Below are 20,752 nucleotides of genomic sequence, written 5' to 3'. Positions count from 1 at the left end.
GGCTGTGGACTGCAACCAGTTTTCTGCAAATACTCTCTCTGTGTATACACAACCTGTGGACTCATATTTAATTAACACAGGACTGCATTATTTCACTTGTATTAATGTAAGCATCCTCATTCTCTAAATTTTGTTGTTACTTTCAGATTTAATGGAACCAAACCCTTTAAAACAAAGGCAGTCTTAGTTGAATTATATCCAAACTGCTGTTGATTTGAGAAGAGTAATGCATCTTCTCTTCCCCTTCTTACATTTTAATTTAGATACTAAAGCAAGAAATAAGATGCTGATGCTGAAAAGCTCTTTGTTCTCATGTTAAGCAATTTGTCATATCTTCATGGCTTTTTCTGTAAAGAAGTGTAAAGCAAAGACTTTTAGATTTTCATTGCTGTGGAAAAACTGAAACATCTGCTGAAGTAATAGGGGCCTGCTGGCTGTCTAGAAGCCAAACGCTTCTTTCTTGCCAGTAGGTTCCTTCTGTTCCTGGGCATGATGAGAGTGACTTTGAAAGGAAGTAAATAATTGAATTGTCCAAAGAAAATCTTTTTTCCAGTTGTTTTTGGCTAATTTCATGATGTTTAATCAAGCCATTTATAGAACTGAACAATTAACTGCTTGCAGCAAGAAAGACATTTGATGCATCTCTTCAACTGTAACTAAAACTTGCATCAATTTTGTCTTAATACTGTATTTAGATCCATGTGATTCAATAAACGTTTTTCTTCTTTTTAATCATTGTAATAGTTTTACTCTACAGTTCTAATCAGGTAAAACATTGTACTGCTTTTCTTTAGAAGATACATTCCTTCATGCTTTGCTAATTCAATAATAGTTTTTAAATTGAATTTTTGTCAGCTGCTTAATGCTGGAAAACTGTAGTTACTGAACATGTTTTTTTCTTAACAGCCCTTGACAGGCTATATACTGCGAAAGCTCCTGATAGAGCATTGTGTATTTCTTTGGAAAGAAAAGCTTTAAAGCCATATGGCACCACTTAAAAAACTGATTTAAATTGGTTTAGGGCTGCAATTTGGATATGGGCATTTGAGTAAATTCCATAGTGGTTTTCTTTAAAGATGGGTACGAAGGAGTTAATATTGAAGTGAATGAACATTCTTTGCTAGAGAACTGAGTTGTGTACAGTTGTTTAGCATAAACTGCCATGTTGGGCAAGTCAGCGCCATGTTGAGTTTACAGTAGCTGTTGTGCTGCTCAGATGTCTGTTGAACATGAGCGTATGCTTCTTACTCTTCTAGGCTTTTAGAGAAGAAATTGCTCCCATCAATTTGAAAGTTAAAACAGTGAATGATTTGTCCAGTCAGCTCTCTCCACTTGACCTTTATCCGTCGTTAAAGATGTCTCGTCAACTAGATGATCTTAATATGCGGTGGAAACTTTTACAGGTATTCTGCTGAATGTGTGCAGTAGGTGTGTGGGAAGAGATGCTTCTCACTCTCTTCTGTTCTCTTAGAAGATGCATTATTACCATTTGTTCGTTATTTTTTCTCTTTAAGGTGTTAGTCTAGTGGTACCAAAGCAACAAAGGGAGCTGTCTTTTCTTCTGTAGCTTGACCAAAAACTTTTCCTTTCAGGCTGTCTCAGCAGTCTGGAGACTAGTGGGAACTATTGCCGTGTGCTTTTTTTGTGTCTTATAGCAGTATTTTTACTGCATAAATCATTGTTACTGAAAACTGGTGTATATACCTCCATTGTGTTTCCAGCTCCTGTGAAAGCTCTGTTGGTTTTGAATGTTCAGTTTCTGCAAGGAATTTCACTTCAAGTGACTTAGTATTGGTAGAGCTATAACAAGATGTGAGCAATGTCACATTTAGCATTATAAAACAGAAGAGGATATGCTGTGAGAGAGATTCATATTGCTTACTTATGATTATTGTACTTAAATGGGCTGAGAAAGGCAAATCAGTGTGGCTGATTACAGTTCAGACTCATGCACAGTTTCACAGTGAATGATATAATGAAGTTTCTCACATCAGTTAAAAGTTCATTTATCTGTTTTTGCACTTTCTCACTTTTTTTTTTTTTTGTTTTGGTAGGAAATACCTACTGTTAGCTGCTATTTAGTTATTTAGCTGTCTTGTAAGGGTGATATTAAGTGTGTGAAAGAATTGTGGGAAGGAAGGATGAAGGATCTGTCACCTTTCTAGCTGAGGACAGTGGGACTGAATTTTCAAAACCTGGATATCAGTTTCAGGGCTAGTAGTTTTGAATCAGTTGCTCCTGAGAGGCAGAATATTAATAAGTCATATCAGAACTTCCTTTTCTGAATATAATTTGGTAGTGTGGTGTGTGGTGGTTTTTGTTTGGGTTTTTTTGCATTGTTTTTTTTTTTTTTTAACGTGTCCTCTCAAGTTAACCAAGCTGCAAAACTGCTGCTGGGTGTGCTAGTACAGTTTCAATTAATAAACCAGGGCGGATTCATGTCAGCTAATAAAGCAGTATCTTCCAAAATGGTTCCATGCTGAAGAGGCAGCTGTGAGATCAATACAATCAAACTTAGACCTGCTGACTATGGAAATTTAGACAACAGAAGACTTGGGAGGAGATCAGAAACTTCAGCGGTTGGCTATAGTCACCATGAAACTGCTGTTGTCCATTATTGATCTGCGGTACTCAAGGGAGAGCACTGCAAGATACGAATGTGACTTTCACCAAGCAAATGAAAGTAAAACAAAGTAGACTTGGATAGCTGGATGTCAAATAAGTGCTATGACACAAAGACAACATAAATGTATTTAACTAAAAATTAATGTAAGCAGTGTTTTATTGTCATGGCCCTGATGTTACAAAGTGAATGCAATGTATATTTTGTGTGTTTATGTGTAGGTGTCTGTAGAGGATCGCCTTAAACAGTTACAAGAAGCACACAGAGATTTTGGGCCTGCATCACAGCACTTTCTTTCCAGTAAGTTCTTTGAATTAATATGTGCATGTTAGATACGGTAGCTTTCTCAAACAGTGACTGCTCTTTACGCAACGTTTCCCTCTGGCTTGAGGAACAGGAGGTTCATCTTCCATGTTGTTATCTACCTCTCTGGTTTTGTAGGGGTCTTTCAGCTTCCTAACTCCACTGACATTCTCACTGATGTGCTTCCCACTGCAATATCTTGTGGAGTTACAGATGCATTCCTGGTTGCTTTATTCTTTGTCCTCTGTTTGCTGCAATGTCTGACCTGTGGCTGTTCCAGACCCTTTATGTGTTCATAACCACATCTTCTCATACCCTGCTACCTCTTTCCTCAGTTTTCTTTCACTTCCACACTTGATGAGATGACACAAAGGACAAACTGCCTGATTTTTGTGGGGTTTTTTTTGGTTGGTTTGCGGGTTTCATTGGGCTTTTTTGTTTTTTGGAAGGCTTCATGTCGTACATTCCTGGAACTTCAAATAAAGGGATGAGGAAAGCAAACCTACACCACTTCCTCTGGAGACTCCTTTCATCTTTTTCTATTTAGTGAAAGTTTTAGAGGTATAAGGCTACAATGTCCCATGTACTAAGAGGGCAAAAGCAGATGCTTTTCTCTCGTTCTCATTTGACTTATTCCTTACTGATGGATAGGTTGTGATATGAAGATCACAATAATGATGATTTTCTGACATTCTAGCCTATCTGCCATCATCAGAGCTCATGATACAAAGTGTTAACCCAATCAACTTTCTGGTTTTTAACTGAGGGTTTCAATAATAAAGGTAAAAATATTTCAGGAGTGGAGAAGTAAACATAAAAATGATCAGCTCTGTCCCAGAGATTCTTAAGTGCTGTATGTCAATGTAACAGCTAATATAATTAAACAGCTAATATAATTAAAACAATAAACAAATCTTATTGCTTCTTGAGTTACGTGACAACCGTTTCCTGTTTTAAACTGACGACTAGTTCTTCAGTAAACATCATGGTAAACAAAGTGCAGTGTATTTAAAATATTACAGCTGTTATGCAAAATAATGATTCCTGGAGCCACTTTGTCCTTTTTTAAAATTGACAGAACAAAGAACTTTAAAAGTATGTGATTTTGTTTTGTTTTGTTTTTTAAACCCCATTAGAAATATTGTCTAGTGTTGCCAATGTGGTTATGTAGCTCTTCCAAACTTGAACTTGTAACTTTGACCTGGACAGTATGCCTATGGAATAATTTGCTAAAAAGAATATAGGTTAGTGGTACCTTTGGCAGCGTTGAAAAATACCAGATTAACTGTTTGGTAGTCATTCTAGTCTAATTAAGACTAGTAAGTAACGCAGAGAAGATGCAGTTTTCCCTACTCTAGCTGGTTTGAGAAGTTCCTGACTTTGCTCCTGTGTCACTGTTAAGGCTGTTCACCCCTCCCTGCCTGGACCAATGCAAATGTTCAGTGACTGATGGGGGCAAGGTAACAAAAAAAAAATCAAAAAAGCAGTGAAAGAGTCCACATGTAAAACAAGGAAGCTTGCCAGGCAAGGTTGGCTGGGTTTGTTTGCCTTGACCTGGATAATTTCCTTGATTTGGCTTACAGCATGCGACAACAAATAATTGCGTTCACAAGACTGAGTGGTGAACTGGCTTTGTGCTGGATAAAACATTCATGGAATGATGTCCAAAGAGACTTTGCCTTATCAGTATACCTCAGCCTTGCTTTGGGCACCTTCTTCAGTCTTAAGGGGACATTCAGGTTATATTACATACAAAAGTCAAGAAGGGTAAGTTTCCAGAAAGCATGTTGGTAGATACCGTAAAGACCTATAGCTATGTACCAGAGTTCTGCAAAAAAACAATAATATGCAGTTAACCATTTAAATTATTTGTTAAAAACAAATGACCTCCTTCCCAATGCAAACTACAGCAAAAATGTCTTAAAAAAACCGCAAACACCAGAACCAATCAACAAAACAAAAAACCTCCCAAACTATTTCAAGAGCTTGAACTAGACAGAGCTACAGAACTTACAGAATACCTATGAAGTCTGTTAAATGAAAGTCAGGGACAGTAAGTTCAAAAGGAAAGTAATAATAATAAAAAAATCATTAATCTGGGAAAATGAAGGTTTTATCCTGACAGGTTGAAATAGCGCATATTCTAAATCAAGTTTTTTCAAACCTTTTTAGCAGCCATAAATGACTTCTGTGAGGAACAAGTGATAGTCTGAATAAAATAATCTCAAACTCCCCAAACTGAGATTGATTTCTATTTCTTGTGCAAATCTTTGTCTCCAAAGTTGCACTTCTGAATTAGAGGGGAGGTTTTTACCTGTGCTCATTTGACAGCAGCTATTTTAACTTTACCTTATCTACCTGTTACTTTCCCTCCAAATCCTAACAAAAGATCATAGCTTGCCATCACGCCATTTTCAGCTGACTAGCTCTTAGTTGTCATTTAATCAGTGACTTGTGCTAGGAAAATATATATTTCTACCTGTTCATCAGATTCATAGAATAGCCCAGATTCATAGAATAGCCCAGGTTGGGAGGGACCTCAGAAGATCATGTGATCCAACCTTTCATGGGCAGGCTGGTTGCAGCCTCCTTAATCCAGTCATTTCATCTCTGCAGTGGCTAGTAACATTTCCCTACTAAAAAGACACAGTGCAGTGTTTAATACTGCTGTTAAGAGTTCTTGGAACTCATATTACATGAATTCATCCAGACCATCACTAAGAAAGCGTTTCAGATTATTTTTGAAGACTAGCAAACAATATGACATTGGCCCTTCCTAAAATGTCCTGCAGTAGGAAGCTAAAGTAAAGCAGTATTAGTAGGCCACTACAATCTATAATCTCTCTCTTTGCTGAGCTAGTTTTCCCCTCCCATCAGTGGTAGGCAGAATTTGATTGCTCTTTTTTTCAGTGCTTGTGAGATGGAAAGTAAGTGCCTTGCAAGTTAGTTACTGATCAGTATATTTTACACATCTCTAATACAGATAAAGGTGAAGAATCCTTATAATCTGTTATTTGCAAAAAGGTTGTTTTGCTGTCTCGTGCCTTTAGAAACAATAACTTGGGTTTTTTTCTGTATTTTTTTTTTTCGAAGGCCCACAATCCGCTCCTCTCTGTTGTATTTCTTGTATGGTTTCTTAGAAGAATCCATAAACATCCATGGAACGCTGACTCCACATGTTCACTAACAAATAGTCTAGGTCTTCAAGTGGCCTACTCAAAGCATCTCTGTGCGGTGTCCAGCCTACTAATATCTGCAGGCCTGTTAGTGAGTGCCAGAATCAATAACTACTCTGTTCAGTTTTCATCAAGAAACTGATTTTTAAAAAAGGATGGGAATTGCATTTTGCAAAGTTTCATGCAGCAGAGAACTGGCAATGTTTTTAGAAAGGTTGTTCCCAAATAATAGAGTATTAGTTGGTCATAATTTATTAGCTTGTTTAGTCCGTATCTGTGTCCATGCAGAATATCTATAGTCTCTTATAGTACATTAATCATACCTAATCAAACTGTGACAGGATTTTTCTTTTTAGTTAGCTGACATAATTAGTGTGTAGTTGTACCGGAGCCACCATAAGTGCCAAATTGCAACACTAAAGAATGAAACTCTAAAGCTGGTGGCCACCTTCACCTGTCTGGATGATTTTTTTTTTCTTTCCTTTTTTTAGAGTTATGAATGCTTAAGGATTATTTTTTATTTTACTAGGTTTTTTTCTTTGCTAGGTAACTACCTATCTCTATTACAAATGTTATTTTCTTCTTTAAGTAGTGATAGGGGATTTTCTCTATTTTTTTCCAGTGAACAATGTAGTTTACTTGGTTCCTGTACTTTCCCAAATATTCTTCCCAGTTAATCTATTTTTCAGTACTTGAATGTTGCTTAAATTGTAAGCCATGAAGTTGTGTGGTCATGGAAGAGGTCACAGCCATTAAACCCCTCATGGAACAGCTGTCTGGGAGCAGGCAAGACTTGCCTCTCTCTGCAGCATCAGCCTAGGGGGCTTACATGGCTTGTAAGTCTTTGCAGAAGCCTTGAGAGATCATAAGGGAAGAGGAGAGTGTTACTTTACAATTGGAATGTGGTTTCTGATACATTTTTTTTTTTCCCAAAAGAAGGTTAAGCTCTGAAGCGGGCCACGCTTGAAGAAAATTACATTAATTGAGAGTTTAATTACTTAAGATCCAATGTGGATCAAAGCTGTGTCCCATTTTAGCAGGTTTTTAAACACAGTTGTTAGCACCTGAGTGTAGGGACTCAGTCTTGGAAGTGTTAGCATATGTGTACAGTATAATTTCATTCCATTGTGATGATCCTCTGTTTCAGTCTCTGCTTCTACAGTGAATCTAGTGAAGTGAGTTTCTTATATGATAAAACCCTAATTAAGCATGCACTAATCTGATAATTTCTGGTAGGACATATACGTACCTATAGTTCTTCAGTAAATATCTGCTTTTAAGTTGTGCACCAGAAGTCTCTGTTGGTATTGGCCTTCCCCTTTTGTCTCCTGGGTTCTTTAGATAAACAGAGTTGTAGTGTCATGTATGACTTCATGCCTTTGGCAACTACTTAGTGTGCAGAAGGCTTCTTGGTGTTATGGAGGATATTTGTTGATGTATCAGACGCATAAAATCTGCAGAGATCACTGCCGTTCAGCAAGGAGTGCAAAGACAGGTTTTAATGCCTTTTCTGTTGGCCATACAGTGTTAATCAATGTTAGTTTGAGTTGCAGATAGGAGCAAAGGATTGTGACTAATAAAAATAAGGTTGATATTTCCTCTCTTTGTTCTGTTGCAGAGCATTAATTACAGTAGTGCATTTATTTTCAAAGTTTATACTGATAATAATTCTATCAAGGTAGGAAAACCAGTCTCCATTTTCTTTGGATGGATAGCTTGCTCAGAATTTATTATCCTTCTTTGAAGTAGAATCACCACATTTGTTTTATTTCCAGCTTGGCATCAAATAGATGCCTAGAATCATCTTGATAGATTACAGTCATTTTCTCCAGCTGATTTTCTAATTACTGAAAGGTGTCTGTGAAATTTTAATTGTTCCAATTTAATTTATTATAACTGTTTTAATTGTAAAATAAATAAATAAAATATAGTTGGATTTTTTTGATAGGCGCTTTCTAATAATTACTGTCTCTTTATTTTCTCAGCCTCAGTACAGTTTCCATGGCAGAGATCTGTTTCACATAACAAAGTGCCCTATTATATCAAGTAAGTTTGCCTTGATTCTTTTTTCCTTAAGCATAACAGAGGGTTTTATTACCGTAACCTGGCAGAACAACATAGGTACTAAGTAGTAATTAGAAATGTTATCAAGAGTTTCTCTTCACAGTGTTATGCTCATATACTACAAATTTTCATGTTTATTGCTTTGCATACTGTATAATTTAGAAATACGTAAAAAGAAATCAATGACAAACCTAGCTAAAAACCCACTTGAACACACAGGGAACAGCAAAGATGCTCCGGTGGAATACGGTATCAGTATTCCGGTATCCAAACCAGGCTTGTTCTTATGTGTGTGGCCCATCCAGAGTATAAACTGTAGAGTAAATGGAAAAAAGCTGAATACATAATGTATTTTAAAATGCAAAGGTTATAACCCATAGCAGAACAGTGGTGACTAATATCTATAGAGACCATTCATCATTTTGTGCAAAATTCCTTCAGAAGTAGACACGTTGACTGTCATTTACTTTATAAACATTTTTATACTGCTTGATATTAAGGAAAATTTAACATTAATGTAAATATTGACAAAAATTATACAAATACCTTGTTTACCAAGAGGAATAGTCAAGATATTTATTTTGAAAATAAAAATAAATACCGAGGTATGGAGGTATGGAGATTTTGATATTTTCTACTCGGACAGTCCTTAACTTGGGTTTTCTCATTCCGTGTACTGTTTGCCAGTACTTTAAAGGTCAAAGATCGCAGCTTTGAGAGAAGTATAGCTTTTTGCCAAAGAGGTAAATGAAATTTTAAGAACGTACAGTGTATACTAAGCCAAACCCAAAGCAGTTCATTCTTGGCTGAAGGAAATCTGTGTTAAAAAGTTATCACTTTAAGTTTGGGGGAAAAGTAGGTGTTTTAAATCTGTAGGATCATAGAATCGTTTAGGTTGGGAAAGACCCTTAAGATCACCAAGTCCAGCTGTTAACCCAGGACTTCCATTCCCTAAGCACCACATCTATGTATTTTTAAAACACTTCCAGGGATGATGATTCTACCATGTCCCTAAGCGGCCTGTTCCAATGTGTGACCACACTCTTGGTGAAGGAGTTTTTTCTAATGCCTGATCTAAACCTCCCCTGGTGCAACCTGAGGCTGTTTCTTCATGTCCTGTTGCTTGTTACTTGGGAAAAGAGACCTATCCCCACCTGTATACAGCCTCCTTTCAGGTAGTTGCAGAAAGCAAGAAGGTGCCCCCTGAGCCTCCATTTCTCCAGACTAAACACCCCCAGCTCCCTCAGCCGCTCCCCGTCAGACTTGTGCTCCAGACCCTTCCCCAGCTCCGTTGCCCGTCTCTGGACACGCTCCAGCACCTCAGTGTCTGCCTTGCAGTGAGGGGCCCCCACCTGAACACAGGGTTCCAGGTGCGGCCTCACCGGTGCCGGGTACAGGGGGGCGATCACTGCCCTCGTCCTGCTGGCCACGCTGGTTTGGATACAGGCCAGGATGCTGTTGGCATTCTTGGCCAACTGGGCACACTACTGGCTCACAATCAGCTGGCTGACTACGAATTGTACATGCAGATAATTAATTCTAAAAGAACATCAGTGAGGATTTTATACTATTGCATATTGCTCTGTCATAAATCTGACTTTACATTTTGTGCCTCAAACAATTTATGAGTGCTTGAGAGCTTTGAAAAGCAGGGTAACGGTAAAGCTATGTCAATCAAACCTGTTGCCATCATTCTTGAGGTGTGACGGTTGTTTTTAGACTATGATTTGAAAATAAATATTTTTTAAGGGTCTGAGTAAGTAAACAGGAAAAGAAAAACCTACTGTGAAGATCCTTGAGTTGTCTATAAAAGCATTTGTGCCTCTGCTGAAAAGTTTTGCAGAAGGAGACAGAAAGCTGTGACATGCTGGAGGAGAGGTTCTTCCCTCAGCCCCAAGTGTAAGAGGAGAGGATGGATCACACCTATAGCAATAATTCAGAGAAAATGCTGAAGTATCAAACTACAGAGAGCAAGAGGAAACTACCTTGAAAGAGTTTTTTTCTTGTGGGTATGCCTCTAGTAGGCATTGAAAGATGGCGATTCACGTTCATGCTCTACCTGATCAGAGCTGGTAGCTGAAGTTGGGAGCGTTTAATGGATACAAGTTTGCCTGCAAAGGAGTCTGTGAAGCTTCCCAGTGCATTCAGAGTTGGAGGATAGAGATAGGATGGATAGTCCTAGCACCACAACAGATGGAACTGACCAGGATTAAAAGCTTATCTGTGCTGAGCAAAGCAAAGATTTTTAACTTTACTATTTCACATGTATATCCTTTTTCCATACTACATAATCCCTTTTTTTTTTTTCTTTTTTTTTTTTTTTTCCTAGTTTCTGGGCATCTCCCTTGCCTCACATCAGCCAGAGTTCAGTTTTTGAGAAATCTTTTTTTTATCATGAATAGTTAAGAGGAAAGTCTTTCCTGTGTGCACTAGATTGCAGTTGTGCAAGCACACAACTTGGTGGCAAAGTATCCGCTGATAACTGTGGGCTTGCTTTGATAGTAGTGTATTGGCTGCCCTGCAGCTAGACTGGGGAATGAAGCCAACTGGGCCTGCAAAATAACGCCCAGCATCTCTCAGAATTTGTTTCAATGGTCTTGCACAGGAAGTTTGATAAAAGGGCAGAAGAGTAGGGCAAGTTCTGTGAGGGTCGAGGTCTTTATAGAAGCAGAGACCACTGGGTTGTTTTGAGGATGGCTGTAATGAAGTCAACAGAATTAACTAACACATCTCAAAGGTTACTTTTCCAGTAATCTTTCCCTGCTTTCAACATGATACATGATGCTGAAGCAATGCTTTGATTCTTGTGTCTTGAAAGAGAATAGTGTTACATGTAACTGTAGGATTTATTTATTTCAAAAAGCTTGAGGAGGAATACTGAATTTCAGTAGCTCCACAGTCTGACAAGCAGACTGACCTTGGCAGTTTCCTTCATTTCTTATTGCTTACTGACCTAAACTTCCATGTTGGCAGCAGCAGCTAGGTAAAACAGTTGTAGAAAATAAAGCAGAAAAGAGTTGATTCTGAAATTCATTTGCTTTGTATGATCAGGCTGGAGAGTCTTCTTAGCTTTAAATATCCTTTTAAATCTTCATCTAATCCCTAATTTCAGCTATAGTTTAAAGAAGGGAGGAAAACCATGCTGACACACAAACTTATTTGATTGGACTGATTGCATGAGCTTTTGTAATACAAATCAAGACAACAGTCAACAGAATCTAATGGTGGTTGTTTATATGGAAAGAAATTCTGGGAAAGAGGCAAAGATCAACTTAATTTTCTTTTTTCTTTAATTGTACTAACCTCTTTGAACAAAGTTCCTTTGTAAAACACAACATGAGTAGAAGGAACAGTTATAAGTCTCAATAACTATACATTCAAAAGCAGTTATATTTACTGTCTTTACAGCAAGACTTGTATGTGCAGAGAGACGTTTTAAGGTACTGGTTTTACATTTTATGGGATAAGGAAGAAAAACAGCAGAACAAGGACAACAAAAGTATGATTCAATGATTGGTGGCTGAAATTGAGATTTTTTTAAAAAATTAATTTTGAAAGGGAAATAAATGCTAGTTGAAATCAGGGTACTTCAATTCTTAGTAAGAATATACACTGTTCTTAGAAAACCATAAATCATACCTTTTCTTCATTTCTATTGCTTTTTGCAAATGTCCTTGAACAGGAAATGTAAAATAGTCAGAATATGACATAGGTGAAGATGATGAGGTAGTTGTACCTCGGTTAAGAAGAGTATTTAACATAAAAATACTGCACTTTTTGTGGTTTTATTGCACATGGAGAATAGAGTCTTTGTAAAAAAATTACGGTACTGCATCTGAGAAGGTAGGAGGGAGCATTTTAGGTAGCAGTGAATCTGTAAGGAGAATGTCAAAATGATGCAAGATGTCTGTATTTTCAGATGAGCAGCATTTATTCTGTTTGTTTCATGATCCCAGAAGTAACCTGCATTTACACACACAGAGAGAAGTGTCTTGGGGAAAGACATGCTTAGTGTGCCAGCACACCATGGTGGCTTTGGAGTCCAGTTTGCTTTCTGCACCCCATTTGCTAACAGTTGGCATGTCTGCCCTTTCTGGGGTTGTATTTAATCAAGTAGCAGAAGCATGTGAAATATTATAAAGCCAGTGTACAAACTCCTCTGCCCTCTAAGTTCAGAGAGAAGCAGTCTGGTTTGGGGGCATCTTGGAAAGGAGTCGTTATTCTGCTTGGCTGGAAGAAGAATTTATAGTTCATTGAACCTAGGTTTATCAAGGTGTGTGCGCCCTGGGCTATGTCAGATATTTGGTTGAATCAAACCTACTCATGTGATTCAGCCTGTCTCTTTTCTCCTTGTGAATTACCTTACTATGTAAACCAAATTTGCCAAATGGCTCTGCCTCTGTTGATGTGATTTTATTTAGTCAGTTTTGCTTTCTGTTTGATTTTTTTTCTTAATGACAATTCATAGAAGTTTTTGTATTTTGGTAGTCTGGGTCTTCTCTTGTCGCAGTAGAATTCAACCAATGAAACCCAAATCTGTAAAATCTCAATGCTGTAAAAAAAGCTTAGTCTTTCATACTTTATAGATGAGAATGGGACTAATGAGCAGTATGGAGGGGGATACAACACAGCAGGCACAGTATTTACTATTGGTAATAAGTGTGAAGTTTGGACAAAAGGTTTGTCAAACTTGAATACATATTTCATAGATTGGTTTGCAAAGATTTGAGATTTAATTAAGGAGAGTTTTCTGCTGCTCATTTATAACTATCTGAATCACAGAGACATGCTTGGCGTCTATAACAGAAAATGAAAAAAATACATCCTATATTAATACTTCAATAAAAATATTCTAAGGAGAAACAGAAGAGTAAAGGAGACTCTATGTATGATCAGTAAAACATCTTTGAGGAAAACACAATGAACTGAAGGCATGTGCAGAAAACATAATTACCCAGGCATTTCTCACTGTTGTCCCTTTAACTAGTTTAAGTGTTCTTTAGCTGTGTACTTTTCAATGCTATAAATTATTAGATATTTGTACTGTGCAGAAGAAGCAAAAGGGTAATACAGAAAGGGTCACAGTGAGTTTAATCTCATACAGGGCGTTACATAGGGAGAGCAATTTCTTGGTATAATCATTACATTGATCAATATCAAACTCCATAGTCGCCCTGGCTACTTTTCTGTAATCCTGCAAAGAGTCTGGCAGCACCAGCATCTTGAGAATCCCATTTTGTCACCTTCTGTATCATGTTCAACTTCATGGGGGATGGGAATAAAATGCTTTCTGCTTCTCCATTTTTTTTCAAGACTCTTCAGGAAGTCTTTCGGGATGTTTGGTTTATCCCCCTGTATGGGGAAGAGGGGCAGAACTAATGGAACTGGGAAACTTAACTTTTTTTTTTTTTTTTATTCTAGTTATAACCACAATCCCATTCTTATAAGAATTATTTCCCTTAGAAGCGAAAATAAAATTTAATTTGCAGAAAGACATAATACAGGTTTCAGTTTCTGAGAATTTCTTCAATTACCAGTTCCTGTGCTGGTCTTCATTTTCTATTAAAGAAATGTAGTAGTACCTTTTCTCTGATGAGATTAAAAAAATATCTGCATAGAAATTGGTCCACCAACCTCTTAACAGACATTACCCTTGCAGTGTGTTACGCTCACTCTTTTTTACCACAAACTAGCATTTTCTAATGGATGTAAAAAAAAACCCCAAAAACACACTATCTAGATAAAGCAGCATAACTTATTTATATAAAGTGGGGATGTTGCTATGCCATTTGAAATTTGGCAAGGGCAGCAAAGTCAGAGTTCTGAGTTCAGGTGATGTTTTGTGCAGATGACTACAGGAACAGAAAGCTGCTTAACATAATGCCAGAGTACTGTTTTAGTGGGTGCTGTTGTGGCGTTTGCTGGTGATGATCAACACAGACATAGGCCTTGTCTGTGCTAACAAATGATAAAAAAACCCACAAACGCGTCTCTATTTTTCTTTTTGTAGACAAAAAGCTGAAAAAAAAAATTCTCCCCAGCTCCCCACCCCCCAACTCTTTGGACAGCTTGAAACACTTGGAGATATACAACTTACTCTACTCATTTCAAAAGGACTGTTCTCTTATTTCTAGAGATCACAAGTTTAATGACATGCTAACTGTTTCTCATCTCTTTATTTACCACCAGAAAGTGTTTTTAACTTGCATTATCTTTGCCAATTATAATTAGAAAGCTGCCAGCAAACATAATGGAAAAGAAACAGATTGCAAGAGTAAATGTCATTTAAGCTTTAGAGCAGTTCATTAATATGTAGTTCTTTAAATTTGGAATATGTTATGGTTATAATGTTTCTTTTTAGTTTGTGAAATTTGCACAAATGCATTTGGACTTTTTAAATTACACTGTTTTGTCAAGTAATCTATTCATGGATGCATATAAGTTTTGGCAGAAAAGACCTAGGAGACTCTTACTGTGAATAACTCAGTCTTCCAATACTAACAATAAAAAAAAAAGGCTGAATTAATTATCTTGTGGCTCAATCAGTGAAATGCTTTTAATTCTTCCCTGACTGAACCATATGGGAAGATGTAACATGTTCACACCATTTGTGTTACTGAGGTGTAGACCACCTCACTTCTGTGGTAGCAGAATTGCATCTTACACTACCTACTGTGCAGAATGAAATCTCGATCTCGTAACCTAGGCTCCTGTAGACCTTGAAAAGTTCTTTTTATCCAGTGCCATCTGCATGAAAGATGAACTTGAGCCTAACTTGTTCACTTTCATTCAAAGCAAATATCAACTCACTCTACAACTTCTTCCAGAAGTTAGTAGAGTACTTGCAAGGGAAGGTGCTCCTTGGCGTGTCACTGCAACCTGGGACAGAACTGCCACAGTAGTAACAGAGAGGGAAGAGTATAGGTGCATCTGCTCTTGGTTAAATGCTTGGTTTGAGTCTTTTCAGAAGTTCAGTGAGATGAGTAAAAATTATGAAGTCCTCATGTATTTTCACAATTTATCATGTAAAATTCATTTTTTCTTCCATCTAACTTCAGCATCACTCCAAATATAGATTTCCATTAGCTTCTTTGCAAGCTTAGTTTTCCATCATTGGGAGTTACAGATTGTTTTCTACAGAAAAATACAGAAAAGCATTTCTTCACATTCTTAGCAGATACTTGCTAGTAGGGCTGAATTTTCTGAAGTCTTCCTCTTGTCTTTCTGTGGTAAAAACAATCCATCCAGTTCTACCTAATGGCCTTCTGGGACTTAAAGTAAGTTATGGCCTCCAGAGGAATCAAGTTGGAGGTCTCTTCATGACATATTGAAATTATTTTGCCTGGTAATCAAAATGACTGGGGTGCTTCTGTGAGTGAATTGCATACTGCTTTATTTGCTTATATTGTTTTCGTAACTCTAGTAACTGCAATTTAGCAATCTCTGGTCCTTTGCTCTAAGGATGACATCTTTCACATATACATGTAAAATAAAAGTGGGTAATCTTTCATTTATCAATTTCCTTGTTCTTGTAGGTCTCATGCCTTGTATGTTATTTGTGTTTACTGAGCAAAGTATCAGAGAAGCAAGGGAACATCCAAGTCTGCTTTTACTCTCTGGGCAGTAACTGACTACTGCAGTGTGTATTTTAAAATAGGTTGCTATTTTATGAACTTGCATAAAAAAGAACTATAAGATCCTGGTCAGAAAGATCTCCCCCAATTTCATCAAGTTGGCCTCATTTCTTACAGACCCTCTAGTACTGCAATTTTCTGAGAGCATTTCTCAGTGCTTGGTCTGCTTGTGTTAGTATTGCATCAATAACACAAAAGCTACTGTAGGTACAGCAAAGCAAGATGAATCTTGTTTCAAATTGCTGCTTTACAAACCAAATCACCGGAAAGCACTTTGTCTTGCATTTGTCTCCTGTTTGGAGCGCCTAATAAAATGACTCCTTTCTCTGACAGTTTTATTTGTAGCATTGGAAGGTTATCTGCACACCCTTTTTTTTTTTTTTTCTTCCTGTGAAAATCTATTTGTGTCCGTATAAATGTCCCTGCATATTATGAAACTGTTACCAAACAAAACTCTGCATTAAGAAAAGTCACTGCTGAGACTGATTCTTCCTGCCTCCCACAGTTTGTTACAGATCTTTTTAAATTTACAGTCACATTTTTTTTCTCCTCAGCTCTGTCCAGAGTAGTCTGGCTGTGATGTCTTCTGTGTTAAATTAAGCTTATCCATGGAATATATTCAGTGGAAGTAGCAACGCTGCCCACAGCAGTGGAGTTGTTACCTCCTTTGACCCGAACAGACTGTTGAGCTGGCGATTCACTCACTCTGAGCCCATTCCTTTTCTCTGCTGGATCTGTGTACGAGATTGCTCAGCTGTTACAGATGGTTTCTTGCAGCGTGTTTTGGGATTAGGCTGGCACAGTCATGTTCACCTTGTGTAGTCATTCAGCAGCTGTCAGGTAGTACTGACTTTGGTAATTATGGACAAGCCTGGATGAAGGGATTCTCTCTTGTCTTCAGTTCCACCAGATAATGATCATTGGGCCTCCTTTCTCATATAACCCATGTGGCATAAGAAAGAACTGTCTGGCACAAATGTATGTAATTTTCAAATGAAAATAGAGAAATAAAAATATTTTCTGGTTGTTATTTTATTAGGTATAAATGTAATGTTCTGTGCCTTTCTGTTAAAGAGAAAGTTTAGTTGTTCAGGTATTTACTACATTAAATAGAAAAACAAGATGACAGTGCAGGACACACAGATTTTAATAACTCCTCCACTTTCTTCTGATTCATGTTAAGCAAAATAGAAAAACTAACATTTTGTGCATGGTATGATGTCACGATTAAAGCAGTTTTCAGTCTTTCAGATAAAGCTGCTGCTGAAACTATGTACTTAAAGGATACCATTTCAACAATGAAACTGTTGTTCATTCTTAAATCTTGGAAACTTGATTTAAGGAAAGTGTTTAGTAATATCAGCTGTTATTCATTGCATATGGGTTTATAAATTACTTAGAAGCTGGAATCTGAATTGCAATTAAATCTGCCCACATCCTAACTAAGCATTACAGATGCGTAGTGGAGTACATCACTATATTTCTGGAGGGGAGGGAGGGAACAATTTATCCAAGTATTTAACTGTTTTTTTCCTCTTTTTTTTTGTTCTTTTAATAATAAAAAAAAAAAAAAAAGAGAAGGTATCTGGGCCTAATGAAATTTAATGATTTATTGCTAAAAAAGAAGAGTTTTAAATCAACTTCTGCTATTGATTCATTCTTTGTGTAGGGAGGCATTGGCTGCTGATAAAGCTTTGCACTTCTGCAGCACTTCCCAGGTGAGATTCTTGCAGCACCCCACAAGTAGGAAATAGATTTCTTTGTGGAAACAAATTTTTTAATGCCGGAAAATAGTGAACTGAGAAATAAAGGCTGCAATTCAGCAAAGTCCTTTACCATCACAGCTAATTTTGACATGATAGTTTCTAAGGCTGTAAATAGGATCTGACTCAGCTAAATTGCAGGTTGTTTACATGCAGTGTTTACAATAATATTTCAGCATTTTAAACAGTGAAATGTATTTTTACATATACACATATATCTAAAGTTTCTGTCACAGTACTGCCACCTACCTTTACTTTTAGCATAGAAGTTCAAAGGTGTTTAGAGTCTTTTCTCAGAAAATCCTAAGAAATCTTTTTCACTTATGATGTTGATAGTAAAATCACCAGTCTTGGTCCTGGTTTTTTTGTTTGTTTGTTTGTGTGTGGTTGGTTGGGTTTTTTTGTTTTGTTTTGTTTTTTGCCAGGGGGGACAGGGTTCTTGGTCAGGGAACTTGAGGTAAAACAATTTCCTTAAAACAAGCTTTATTAAACTGATCACATATTGGATCCATTTCTGTGGGCAGTTGCAATGGGTTTTGTCAACAGAAATAAATTCTAAATGGTCAAGATCATAATGACACCATCCCATTTAACATGATGGTGCAGGTATTTGACAGCTACAGGACTAGTTCTGAGGTTATTAAATAAGTTGATCAGTGTGAACTATTACATTTTCTGTTCCTGTTTACAGAAGATGTATATCTTCTCCTTCTTCTAGTATGTAGCTTTTTTATACTAGGTTTTTTGAGAATGCTGGACAGTCAGTTGGCTTTACCTTGGCACAGCACCAAACCCAGATACATCCTTTTCTGTTGTTGGCTTCATGATGATTTATTGGTGTGCCCCTTCCAAGGAAATAATTGTCAGGATACTTGTTTTTCAAATGACTTTTCTGGACAAGGATAAACATAGTGCTGTTTTAAAAGTGTCTTTCCAGAAACTGCACAAACACTGATTTAGATACTAGTATTCCTTAGCTTTAGAGTTCAGAGCTTTGACTACATAATTTGGAATTTGATATGTGAACGTAATTAATGGGATATTATTATCAAACTGAAACCAAATAAGCGTTTGAGTTCAGGAAATATGTGTTCATATGTAAAGATGTATTTCCATGTTCTTCTGAAATGGGGAGGTTTTACCATGGTATTTCAGAGTTGATCAAGGTCTAACAGAAGATGTTTTCATTGCAGGTTGTATAAATCTCTTTAGTTTATACGTAATCACGTGCAGGGCCTCTCCCTCCTTTCAGTCATCTACCAATCTACTAGGGAATAATCGCAAAGAGGGAAAATTAATAGGAATTACATATTTTGTCTGTGACCTTCCACGAAAACCATCTCACAAAGTTGTGATGGTACCAGATATACAAGTGAGACCTATGGCAGAGCGTTAAGCCCAATGACAGGGAGAAGCTGGTCATGGAGATGTAGACCAGACCCAAAGCTGGAAACATCATGCTGGTGCAGCAAACATAAAGTGGGGATCACATCCCCTGGGCACAGACCCATTGCACACATTTTCCACTAGTGTACCTTGAAGGGTAATGTGAAGGGCCCTCAGCACCTTATTTGGAGCCTGCCTTCTCATTTTAGTACCTGTCCTGCCTCTGCAGCACTTGGGAGCAGAAACATTCTATCCCTTACTTTTGTTTTTATTTTGTTGGTTTGGTTGGTTGGGGTTTTTTTGTACCACCTAGCATAAAAGGGTTCATTCTTGGTTGGTTTCTCAATCAAAAAAAAAAAAAAAAATATCGGTGATAATAAGCTATTGCACACCGACTGAGGTACAGCAATTTGTATATACCAGCTGAATATACAGTCCAGTACATTTAATGGCAACGTGCCGTTTAAAGACATTATTTGCAACCAACTATACCGGTATGGGGGGGGAAGTGCACATTAACAATTTTTAAATAGAAACAAAGGTTAAATAAGTGGTATTCTCTGCTTATTGCTGTTAGATTTTCTTACCTAGCATAATTTCATTTTCATTATTAACTTTTAAAGGGAATGCTATGATCACAACTTCTCTAATTTTCTTACAAGTCTACTTCAAATGTAAATACTTTGTGAGACAAGAATGTGTAATCATTCCAGCAATTAATTTTGATAAATACAAATAAAATGCGGCTTGTAGACCTGACATAATGTATGTTTTGACCTCTATTGTTGCATACTTGAAACCCTGGTGAATCGAAGCAGCACTGCTAAAAGGTGGGTTAAGCAATGCTGCCTATTGAAATCTCTGTTGTGTGAGAACACAAACCCTGAATGAAGATACCTATCGGTTGAGGGTGTGAATATCGATCAGGCTTTCCACTGGACTTGATCTTCAAAGGTCTTTTCCAAGCTAAATGATTCTATGATAAATGTGTTACAGGTAAATCTTAAAATCGTGTGTTCAGGTGTGCAACGAAGTTTGAAATAAAACCTCAATGCCTTTTATTTTTAAAGTGTTTTAAAAAATATTTTGATTGTGCTACAGCAGTGAAATTTTGCATTTTTACCTTATTAATGTGCCTCTTAGTTGCAGGGTCAGAGTTCAACTGATACAGTCACACTTAGAATCAAAAGTAAATATTTGTATTTTTTCCTAGTATGGGTATGCTATTGTCTATCCAACTTTGTGATTAAAACAATCAAGGAGCCATGTGGCCCAAATTGTGCATTTTAATTAAAGAGATGAGGGATTTTTTTTTGCCACTTAAACACAGAAAATCAGAATATCTTTGGGGGTTTGTTCTTTGGAAGTGTGTGTGTTGCCTGAAACTTTTATTACCTCATTCCATTGTAGTCATGAGACACAGACAACCTGTTGGGATCATCCTAAAATGACTGATCTCTTCCAGTCCTTAGGTGAGTGAATTTCTTAAAGTAAACTGTTGTGTAATGTTCATTCCACTAGTAAAATCTGCATTTGTATGCTGACCGTGTCAGAGTTGCCATGAACTGTAACAGAGCCTTTCCCACTTTCTGATGAGACACTTTGCACAAAACTCTACTGCCTTGATCACATCATGTATTGCCTTTAATATTAATTCTGAACAGTATGCTCTGACTCTATGCTTTAATGCAGTATCTTGTTTATTTCTTTTAAATCCACAAGGGACTGTCCAATGATGCAGGCTCTCTGTGTGTTTAAAGCAGGATGCCAGTCTGCAGGGAATTAATTTTTTGTAATAGATCA

At 37.2% G+C, this 20,752-nt stretch overlaps 1 protein-coding gene across 7 annotated transcripts in view; it reads left to right on the top strand.

The window, feature by feature from the left end:
- The window catches only part of UTRN (utrophin), a 413,274-nt gene that overhangs the window by 324,769 nt on the left and 67,753 nt on the right, over positions 1–20,752 (top strand). For all 7 annotated transcript variants that reach the window (XM_037392250.1, XM_037392248.1, XM_037392249.1 and 4 more), the window contains 4 exons: positions 1,257–1,403; positions 2,845–2,923; positions 8,088–8,148; positions 20,360–20,421. In XM_037392250.1, the coding sequence (XP_037248147.1) occupies positions 1,257–1,403; positions 2,845–2,923; positions 8,088–8,148; positions 20,360–20,421 (349 nt within the window). The remainder of the gene's footprint in view (positions 1–1,256; positions 1,404–2,844; positions 2,924–8,087; positions 8,149–20,359; positions 20,422–20,752) is intronic.

This window comes from Falco rusticolus, chromosome 6 (genome assembly GCF_015220075.1).
Source record: "Falco rusticolus isolate bFalRus1 chromosome 6, bFalRus1.pri, whole genome shotgun sequence".
In the NCBI taxonomy this organism is placed as follows: Eukaryota; Metazoa; Chordata; class Aves; order Falconiformes; family Falconidae; genus Falco; species Falco rusticolus.
This window is presented reverse-complemented; position numbering and strand designations above follow the sequence as displayed.